At 40.7% G+C, this 11,337-nt stretch overlaps 1 protein-coding gene across 1 annotated transcript; it reads left to right on the top strand.

The window, feature by feature from the left end:
• Positions 1 to 7,535: 7,535 nt before the first annotated feature.
• LOC148997314 (uncharacterized) lies at positions 7,536 to 9,967 on the top strand. Its single transcript, XM_089119773.1, has 2 exons — positions 7,536 to 7,634; positions 9,185 to 9,967. Exons 1-2 carry the CDS (start codon positions 7,536 to 7,538, stop codon positions 9,965 to 9,967), a joined length of 882 nt encoding a protein of 293 aa, XP_088975899.1.
• The last annotated feature ends 1,370 nt before the right edge of the window (positions 9,968 to 11,337 follow it).

The raw sequence follows: 11,337 nt of genomic DNA, 5'->3' as shown, positions 1-11,337 counted from the left end.
GAGTCTCGTTCTTCAGGAGTTAAAGTGGGCAATGTAACATTGGTTAAAAAGTCTTTTAACTCCTTCGGACTATGATAGGATTCTGATGTATATAGTTTAGAATAGAACTGATTAAAAACCCTATTAATTTCCTTGTTAGAGGTGAACACCTTATTTCCCTCCTTTATTGCAGGTATGATGTGAGATGCCTCATGTTGCTTAATCTGCCTAGCAAGGAGTTTCCCAGCTTTTTCCCCACTCTCATAATACTTAGTCTTTAATCTAAATAATGCATATTCTGCTTTCTTATTAAAGAGTTCGTGGAGATCAAATTTTAATTGACAAAGCTGTTTAAATTTCGAGTCTGAAAAACCTTGTACCAATTCTCTTTCTAAATCACTGATTTGTTTTTCTAAAAGCTTCATTTTTTTAACACTCTCTTTTTTTTTCCTACTGGCATAAGCAATACATTTCCCCCTAATAAATGCTTTAGAGGCATCCCAGACTGTTGCTAGTCTCTGAGTTGACCCAATATTAAGTTCAAAAAACATCTTTATGTCGTCCTGCAGTGAATCTATAAAGACCTTATCTTCCAGCATAAATGTATTAAGCCTCCATCTCCCCCTTTTCTTATAATCCCCCTTTAATTCTAATTTTAACTCCACATGTGCATGATCTGTCAGTCCTATTACTCCAATTATACAATCAGCAACACAGTCAGTTAAGGATTTGGAGATCAAAAAGTAATCAATTCTTGAAAAGGTCTTGTGACAGTTTGAGAGGAATGTGTATTCCCTTTCTCGTGGATTAACCAATCTCCAAATATCTGTTAATCCATTGTCATCTTTTAGAGTGTGAATAGCAGCCCTATCTCTAGGGATTGCTCTGATGTTGTTTTGACTTCTGTCCAGGATGCCATCCATAGTCTGATTAAAGTCCCCTCCAAGTATAACATAACCTTCAAGGTTTGTCAATGTTTTGTTTACCTCATGAAAGAATTCAGGTTCCTCCTTATTTGGTGCATATACATTACACAGCACTATTTTAACATCGTTGAGCTTTGCTTCTAAGCAGAGTAAACGACCTTCCTTGTCCTTATGTTGATTCATCAATACAAAATTTATTTTCTTCCTGACTAGAATGGCTACTCCACTCCTCTTGCTTGATACAGAATTATGAAAAACATGACCTACCCATCCACCTCTAAGTTTCAAGGCTTCCTTTTCATCTTTGAAATGCGTTTCTTGTAAAAAGGCAATATCAGCCTTTTTGATCTTAAGAAATGCAAGTATCTTTTTTCTTTTAACAGGTGAACCACAGCCATTTATATTCCAAGATATTAAATTTACACGTTGTCTATCCATCGCAAACTAATAAAATATAACACACTGACTGCCCCTGTTGTGCCTCGATACAATTTCGAAAAAAAAAAGAAAACAAAAAAAACAAACAAACATCCTTTAACATGTATAAACTGGTATTATATCCATAGTTAATTCCGCTAGAAAACCAACAACTTAACTTCACACATTTTTGTGAAAAACAGATCCTTGAAAAACATACAGAAAGTAAAACAAAAAAGGGAGAAAAAAGTAAACTCAAAACACTGCCCATAAGGGGCAGCGATCCCACTTTTGGGTCAAACATTTGGTCCGTGATGCTCGCGGTCAGCAAAAACTCACTGACTCGGGAAGACAGCCCCCAAAGCTTTTCGTCCACCCACCATTGTAACCCCGTATTCTAATACTTCGACTTACATGTATCCAGTCACAGCACTTTATTTATCACCTCCTTGTAGATGGATGTGCTCCTTTATGTATCGTTCCGCTTCCATGTGATCAGTAAAACTTAGCTTTTTTCCCTTCCAAGTAAACCTCAACGTCGCTGGGTGGGCCAGGGTATGACGAACCTCACGGTCCCAGAGTAACTTCTTCGATGCGACGAATTTCATCCTTATTCTCGCTCTCTCCCTCGACATATCCTCGAAGATGGACAGCTTGCAATCCTCCCATTCAAATCCCCTGCTCTTTTTTGCTGCGGCCAGGACTTTCTCCCTCGCGGTGTAACGTAGAAATTTCACCAACACGACCCGGGGACGTTGACCATCATTAGGTTTGGGCCCTAGGCTCCGATGACTCCGTTCAATCTCGAACTCCGATCCCATCAGCCCGAGCCCCTCTGACAGGATCTTCTGTACATACTCGTTCATTTTGCACCCCGCTTCTTTCCCCTCTTTAAGGCCGATTATTAGGGCCCGAGCACTAACAGTGCGAGGACCCTATTGAAACTGTTAGGATTATTTTTTTTTTTTTTTTTTTTTTTTTTTCTTTTTTCTGCAAAGTAAGTGCCATTTTCGGGGCCGCAACATGCTCAAAAACTCACCAAATTTGGCACGCATGTCAGGACTGGTGAAAAATTTCGTATTTTGTGGGTTTCGCAGATGGGCGGGGCAAAATGGCACGCTAGCGCCACCTAGAAAATTGGAAAAAATTAGCCCCTCGTCCACGTTCAACCTACATGCACGAAATTTGGTAGGGACGTGTATCATATCAAGACGCACAAAAAAGCCTCAAGAACCCATACCCTAAACTCGACAGGAGGTCCGCCATTTTAAATTTGGCGGCCATTTTTGGACGATTTACAGACTCCGTACTTTAACGAACTCCTCCTAGGGATTTAGTCGGATCGACTTAAAATTTCTGCTGTGCCTTCTAAAGGCATTGACGATGTAAAGTTGTGCTATCTGCGCGTTTTCGTCGATGGGCGTGTCCGTGGCGTCGATGATTCGCCATGAAACAGGAAGTTGTAGTAACTTGGCTGTAAATGCCCAGATCTACACGAAATTTTACACATTTGACAAGAGTCCTGCCCTGAACAAATCTACATGCCGACATTCACCCACATTCATAGCGCCACCTAGTGGCAAGAGGAAGTGACATTTAACGAAGCAGCCCCCGTCGCATGTTTGACCGACATGTACGAAATTTCTGTGGTACATCTACCATGTCCAGACGCACAGAAAAGTCTCTTGGAGCGATGCCCTAAACTCAACAGGAAGTCAGCCATTTCTAATTTTACCGCCATTTTTGGATGATTTACTCATTACGTACTTTAACTAACTCCTCCTAGGGCTTTAGTCGGATCGACATCACATTTCTGATGTGCCTTCTAAAGGCATTGACGATGTAAAGTTGTGCTATCTGTGCGTTTTCGTCGATGGGCGTGTCCGTGGCGTCGAAGATTCGCCATGAAACAGGAAGTTGTAGTAACTTGGCTGTAAATGCCCAGATCTGCACGAAATTTTACACATTTGACAAGAGTCCCGCGTTGAACAAATCTACATGCCGACATTCACCCACAGTCATAGTGCCACCTGCTGGCAACAGGAAGTGACCTTTAACGAAGCAGCGTAGCAAATGCACAGCCGCACTGGCTGAGCTGCAGAATATGCAACGCAGCCGCCTCACACCCCGACGCGCTACAGGTGCGAGGGCCCGCCCATCGCTGCTTGCAGCTTTAATTTTGATATTATTCCGTCTGCTGCGATTTTCCAAATCCTCAGCTTTATTCCAGAGTTCGTCCACAAGTTTCGTCATCCTCTCAGTTTCACCAGACAAGCGATTCGATGCGTCCTCCACGTGCGAGATGCGATTCTCTGCCTCGTCGAGTCTGGCCTGTACGGAGCTGATCGCGTCTTTAAGTTCTGTAGTAGTCGTTTTGATGGTAATAACATCATTTGCTACCCCCTGCAAAGTTGCGCTCATTTGACTAATTTCAGCAAAAAGATCTTTCCAATTCGGGTTTGGATTACTTGACTCTTGTGACGGGGAATCGTTAGCCTCTGGGGTCGTTGTTTTCAGACGTCTTTGCACCCCTCGAATCGGCTGCTTGGAAGATGTCATTTTGTCGTTTGTCGAATGTTTCAGGTAAAAAGTAAATTATCTATTAAAGTTTGATTAAATTTGCGAAAGAAATATGTATTAAATCATCTAATTGGTGATGGGTGTCAGAAGCGTTGCTCTAAGGTGCTGCCATTTCCCAGCTTGCCATCACGTGACTCCCCTGTGTCTGTATCTGTCCTTGTGACCATTTCTGTTGTAGTGTCTGTTCCTGAGCCGGTGTCTGGTCCTGAGAGGTCTTCGCCGCCGTGGCCGCCCGAGGGGTCTTCGCCGCTGTGGCCGCCCGAGGGGTCTTCGCCGCCGTGGCCGCCCGAGGGGTCTTCACCGCCGTGGCCACCCAAGGGGTCTCCACTGCCTTGGCCTCCCGCACAGCCAGCTCCGCCCTGGCCACCTCCACAGCCTGCTCCGACCTGGTCGCCTCCACAGCCAGCTCCGCCGCAGTCTCCAGGTCCTCTTCTGCTCCACGGGCCTGGCCCTCCATCCCGCCCCCAGGTCCGCCTCTGCTCCACCTCCCTCCTGGACATTTTGAGGAGCGTCTGGAATCCGCTCCTTAAAGGGGGGGCTATGTAACGGTCACCAGCTGGAGTGCCCTTGATACCCACCAGAAGGCACTCCAGATTAGTCTTGTATCACTCTCAGACTACATTTCCCATAACTCATTGCTCGGACTCATCTTCACTGATCACACTCACCTGTACCTCGTTCTCTGATAGCATTCACCTGTGTATCATCCTGTTTGTCTGTCTATATATACCTGGTTCATTTGTTCAATCCCTGCGAAGTCTTGTACTGTGTGTCTGCATTTCTGAGCGTTTTCCGTGTTTGTTTTCTGGTTTTTGATTTTTGGATTGTTCTTGGATTCTGATTATTGCTGCCTGCCCTGACCTCTGCCTGTTTCTTGGATTCCCTTTGTTTATTCTCCATTGTCCTGTCTGCCAATTCTCGACCCTGCCTGTACGACTATTCTTTATAAAGCTGCATTTGGATCTACATCTCCCAGTCTCGGAGCAGTTCATAACAGACACTACCAGACCCGTTGAACAAAAATTGGAGACAAGATGTTTTTCTACCGACGTCTGATTTACCGAAGTGTTAAAAAAACTGTGGCGAGCGCGACGGCGGGGTTTGATAAGGTTAACATAGCTCTCCTTATTAGCTAGGCTTCTTACATGCTTGCCAACCTTTTTTTAAGGCGGGTCTCCACATTGACAGCATGTTGGATGGATCTGTGCAGCACTGTTTATGATACTAACCATTCAATACACAGACTGGTCCGCTGTCAATGTGTTTGCGAGCGAGAGAGAGAGAGCGTGCGAATATGCGCTGCACGCTACTCTGCAGTCAATTACAACTTTTCCCATCTCAAATTGTTAAAAACACGGAAATCAATATGTGGTGGTCAGCGCTGATAATGTGGTGGGCTGCCACTAATAAATGTATGGGAAACACTGTACCGGTTATCACTCAGATAAAATAGCTAGGCTATTTTAATACCACCGTCTCCCTCATAGGAAACCTTGACATTTTTATTTTTAAAAATTGCGTTTGCTCCCTAGGTCAGATTGCACCCCACAGCTCAACAACCTGCTCATCACCTTAACTTTCACTCACTGCATGTGTAGTCAATGCCATATTATCCAGTAGACACTAATAAATGAACAGAACGGAAGTTAACTTTGGGCCAGCTCATCACCATGGCAACGCGTCTGATGAAAGCGTCTATAGGATAATGGCATCTGTGAGAAAGATGGTTAAATCTGCAAGAGACAACCGTGTCAATTTACTGTTTAAAATAAAGTGATTTCAGCCGAAATTACCTGTGTTGTTCTATTTGTATTGGCCCCTGAATGTTGTTCCATGGCTCACGAAGGTACCTGCTGATACTCTAACTCATAATTTTTTAACATTATTGCGCTTAAAAATTCAATATGTTTAAGAGACTCATGTTAATTTATAATAATAGCATGATGTCATGCATGGCTTATTGGATGGTAATAGAAAACGTGGCTTTTTTAGCATCAAAGTACTTTACCATACTTTGATGATGTAATTCTGCATTTATTTTTTTTAACAGTAAATTGACACGGTTGTCTTTAGTGTGATATAGCAACAACACAACAATTTCATAAAATAGAAATTTTAACGAATATTTAATTAAAAATCCAATTAAAATTAACTGGTGTAGTGTTTCTGTGCATCGGTCTTTTGTGTCCATGTATTTGTGTATTCGTGCTTGTCAAATAATGTTAAACGTTTTGTTAAAGATTATAACTTTTTTTACAAAAAAAAAAAAACGAAAAAACAAAACAAAAACACTTTAACATTTCCTGTAGCTATAGGCCTACAAGTCAGGGCAGTTAGATATTTTGCTGCATTCTCTTTAAAGGCAGTCTTTGCAGATTTAACCATCTTTCTCATAGATGCCATTATATCCATTTGGTGCTCTCATGGAAACACACAGACAACATCCCGATTTTGGTGAATACAATTAAGAGTCATTGTTATTTTATTTGACGCCAAAGAAACGAAAAATATGGTTATGGTTCAGTGATTAGTTATGAAATCTTACTGGCTACATAAATTCAATCTTATTTAATCCTCCTTATGAAAGTTTATCTGCTCGAATTATTTATGTTAACTAAACACTAGTTAAAAAAGACGTTGGTACTGATTATTGTTGTCCATAAATCGAACTTCCATGCCTCTTATATAGTAATTATATAATGTACAATTAATTAGGGATATATTCAAAATATAAAAATAAGAAATGAAGGAGACACGACTACTATTGAGGCTAATGCTTACCGGTCTCAAGCTAAATCAGAAAAACCCCATGACCTGTACCTCAGATGCAACCAGCACAGCCTTGTGGACCAGTCATGTTCTTGCACTGCCGGGTAAGTTTCTCTTTCATATGTTGTGGTCTATTATTGTCTATTGCTAGCAGCTATTTTGTTAAAATACAAGGGTGTTGAGCTAGCTAAACCTACATGTGCTTCAAAGCCATTTCCCTGTTGTTTTTGTTGATGAACAGAATTAACAAATAGGAAATTGCTCTGGCTTAAAAGGTGCATTACAGATAATAATTTAATAAAATGAAATAGATAAAACAAAAAGGCATTTAGATATCCATTTTTTTTAAATAATGATGATCTATTATGCACCTTTAACTAAGCCAAAGCTATTTCCAAGTTGTGAATTATGTAATATAAAACATTCTGATTCTGAAAACAGCTAATACTAATAACATAACTATTTACACTAATAACTAATGCTACTTCTGTAATTCTTCTTAATTTAGTTCACCAGGGTTTTGCTCTCATATTGTGGGCCTGATGCACACACTGGACCTGTGCCGTGCCAGAAGTGATGACATCTCCTCCACAAGCCAGCCCCAGCAATGGCACAAAGCCAGGGGTAAAAAAATGATTGGACAACCTGTGAGTAGTGTGGTGGCAGCTAAGGCCAAAGTCAACCGCAAGCGGAAACCCAACCCATCATGTCCAGCTACACTCATAATAAGTACGTCTCCAACAACATTATGTACCATCACACTGTTCTGAATATAATTCTGTGTCCTGTCACATGATAATACTCACCAGCATGTATTGTTATAGGAAAGAGTTAGGGAAAGGAGTACATGGTCTACTTAGGGAGATGACTGATTCACCCATAAGCTACATAGCTGATGAAGCTGCACCAGAGGTAGAAATTGAAGGCAGGAAATATGCATTGGGGTGCGGTCTAAGCCACCAGGTAAGATGAACAATCAAAGATGTAAACAAACCAGTGAGAATCAATAGTGGCCTTACTGTTGTAGAAAAGATTTTCCCTCACAGGTTTATTGGAATTTCAGTAAATTCATGAAGTTGCAGTTTTAAACGTTTTTACAATGTTAAAAAAACAACAACATTGGTCTGACATATTATAAACAGACACAAATCGACATTAAACAAAGGTTGAACCACATAGTATCCAGAAATCTGTTTATAGGACTGTACTATTGCAGGCTTACAAAATGCAGTAAAAATACACAAAAACAGTTAAAACATTTGTAATATATGATGTAGCACTACTTTTCGATCACGTTTTCATGCTTTGCTATTAATGTCCCTGACTGACTCTTACTTTAGTATGTGTGGCTGGAAGTTTGAAAGCATGCTCACCACGTACCAGATGTGATTTATAATTCCTAACCGTGTATTAGGAATTTTGCCGGACACTATCTTGAACTTTTTTATTTTAGCGATGGCCCTCTCTACATGCACCCTGTGCTTTGCAATGCGCTTTGTCGCCAGCACATCCCCAGTTGGCATTTGCCTCTTAGACCTTGAAAACGGTGGCAGGTTTAACTTCAGTCCAAGTGCCTTCATCTCTTCCTCGATTAAAAAGCCCTTATCAGCCATAATTCCATCCCCTCTTTGCAAATAGCCATTGTCTATAAGTTTTTCTAGTAGCGGGAGGATTCCACACTGCCTGACTATCTCCTTGTCTGACATTGCTCCTGTAAACAGGGCAGATGAAAAAATCACAGCACCACGGGGGTCACAGGCAACTAGTGATTTTAGTGTGTTTGTACTTTTGTAGTTTGAATAGCTCTGGCTTTGCAACACCAGTGATGTTGGCCTTTCCATTTTTAGCTCTGTGCAGTCTAATATTGCAAATGTGTTCAGGTAGTCTACTTTGTACGTTTCTGGCATGTTTTGTCTTATGACGTCTCTGTGAGGCCAAATTGGTAATTCACCTAATACATCAAACATATAATGAATCAAAGAATTGAAAATATTACTTGCTGCTTGCATGTTTATATTAAATCTGAAGGCCAGGCTTTTCAAGTCTTTGTTGTTGCGGAGTTTCATTAAAACAAACAGCAACTGGGTACGGAGGGGCATCTCTGCTATTTGCCAATCATTGTGCTTGTAGTTTAGGGGTACATTTATTTGATTGGTGTGTGGATCATTTGGAATATCAAATATTGTGCACAGTTGATTGAATCGTTCATATGTAAACCCTGTACTGTATTCCAACATCTTGTGGATTTCACTGCTTTGAAGGAGTTCAGGTGTTAGTTTTTTATTTTTAAATGTGCCAATTTGTGCTTTAAGACTTTTTAATTCAGTTTCTTGTAAAGACGATTGCAATTTAATTTTGTTGTTTTCTGCTTCCAATTCCTTCTCAGTACTCTGACAGGACTGCTCTTCCTCAGGCTCCCTTTCCAGCTGGCATTCAGGAAGTGGGGGGTGCTCAGGAACCTCTGTACAGAAAAATATGTTTGCACATTAATGATTATAATCTATTGTTCTCAGCTGCCACTGGTTAATCAAATTGGAGAGCCTTGTGTTGACCCTGGAGCAGCTACAGTTAGACATGACCTGCCCAACTTTCCCCTGCCATCCCAACCTACCAGCTTCTGCACAGTGCTGAATGAAAGTGCCATGCATCGTTACACAGAATTGAGCATTTCTTTGTCTGATTCTATAGCTCTGGAACAGGAGACCAGAGAACAGAGCACAAACAAATTATGGTTTAACGCAAGGTCTGGGCGACTCACATCAACTTCTTTTAAGCGAATCTGTTCTAGGAGAGCTGACCATGAAAAACTAGCCAAAAGTTTAAAGAGTGCAGGATCAGTTCAAACTAAGGCCATGAAAAGAGGCATAGAACAAGAGCCTATAGCAGCGGTACATTACACCAAGCTCACAGGTCATCAAGTGTATCCATGTGGTTTTGTTGTAAATCCCAATGCCCCACACCTTGGAACGTCACCTGACCGTAAGGTTATAGAGAGAGGGAGTGAAAGCCCAAACTACGGGCTTTTAGAAATTAAGTGCCCTTCCAAGAATAGCTTCACAGAGTGTCCCTACCTTAGCAAGCAGGCTGATGGTAGCTATAAATTAAAAGAGTGTCATGCCCATCATCATCAAATAATGGGGCAGCTTGGTCTCTCAGGTATGTCCTGGTGTGATTTCTTTGTTAAATGTGAAGAAGACTACCACTTAGAGAGAATACACTTTGATGTTGCAAAATGGGAACAAATGAAGTGCAAGCTTGATGCATTCTTCTTTACCTACTATATTATGTGCCAGTGATTCTTATTTTGTTCCATTGTTTGGTTTGCAGTGTTGAACAAGTTACTTTAACAGTGTAATATTCTGTATTCTGTATTACTCATTACAGCTATATATATATAAAAAAATTATTACATATTACTGTTCTTGTTTTTTACTGAGTTACACTACTGAGTTACTTTTCGCAAAAGTTAAACCGAAAACAATACAGTAAATACATTTACGGTAGTAGTTGTGTAAAAAATGCGTTCCACTCACCACTTTCAACAGCACGTTGTTGACTGTCTCCTGCATCAATAGTGAAGGTGGAACCGGAGGAGGCATCCTCCACACACTCTGCGTCTGCACACATGTTTTGTACATGAGCATCATCAGTTTATTTACAGTAACATATAAATGTAACATGTTGATACGCACTATTGCCATTAGTGCTTATCACCATACATATTTATAAATTGACCTACCGTTTTTTGGGCGACTTTCGACAGCCTCCGAGCTTCTCTTTAGTTGGGTTAGGCCCTTGTACAGCATTTACGGGATCGGGAAACTCATGGGTAGGTTTTCCGTTCATAAAATGCTACATGAAAGATAAGAACAAAATTATGTAAAGTTTCTTGCTGGAGCGCTATGTTTGACTTTGTTGTAAACTGACGAAAAATAAAGTTGGGGACCGGAGTAAAGATAGTTTGCGGTTTGATTTTCAGATTTCATTTCGCTGTGGTCCCGCAGTGCGGTGTCGTGGACATGCAAATGATATCTCATTTCGTTATTTATGATTTGTGAATTCGTGTAACGGTGTTACTCCGGTCCGAAATTGTAAATTTTTTTTCTGAATTTTAATTTTTAATTGGGTATAGCTCCAAAAGTCGGTCACTTAGAAGTCTGAACCCAGTGTCATCTTGACATGCAAGATTTGTGAATTTTTTCACAGCAAAGTTCGTGTCTGTAAACCATTCGTTAAGTCCGGTAGACAGGAATATGGAAAATATGCATTTTTTCATGTTTAACAATGTATAATAACAATTTATAATAAACACACACACCGCTGGATTACAAAAACACTTGTTTTAGATTGAGCCTGATTTGTGAAAACCTTCCAGAGGTCAGTTTGGGTCAGTTAACCTTTTCCTGAGTGGTTAACTTGGTTATTCTGATTTGTGAAAACTTTCACAGATGGGTTTGGGTCAGTTAACCCTTTCCTGAGTGGAAATTACCACAACGATAATTACCATTCTGTGTTGGACTAAGCAAAATTTGAGATGGACGCGGAGTAACACTTTGAAAATGAGCCATGTACCAACCAAGCGATCTTTTAGATTTCTAGCACGTTTATAAACAATCAAAGGAGGATGTTGAAAAATTTCACTCAACTCTGGATCAGAAGACAGCAG

The sequence above is a fragment of the Pimephales promelas genome, chromosome 2, assembly GCF_988280905.1.
Source record: "Pimephales promelas chromosome 2, fPimPro1.hap1.1, whole genome shotgun sequence".
Classification (NCBI taxonomy): Eukaryota; Metazoa; Chordata; class Actinopteri; order Cypriniformes; family Leuciscidae; genus Pimephales; species Pimephales promelas.
The sequence above is the reverse complement of the archived record's forward strand: the minus strand, read 5'-3'. Positions and strand labels throughout refer to the sequence as shown.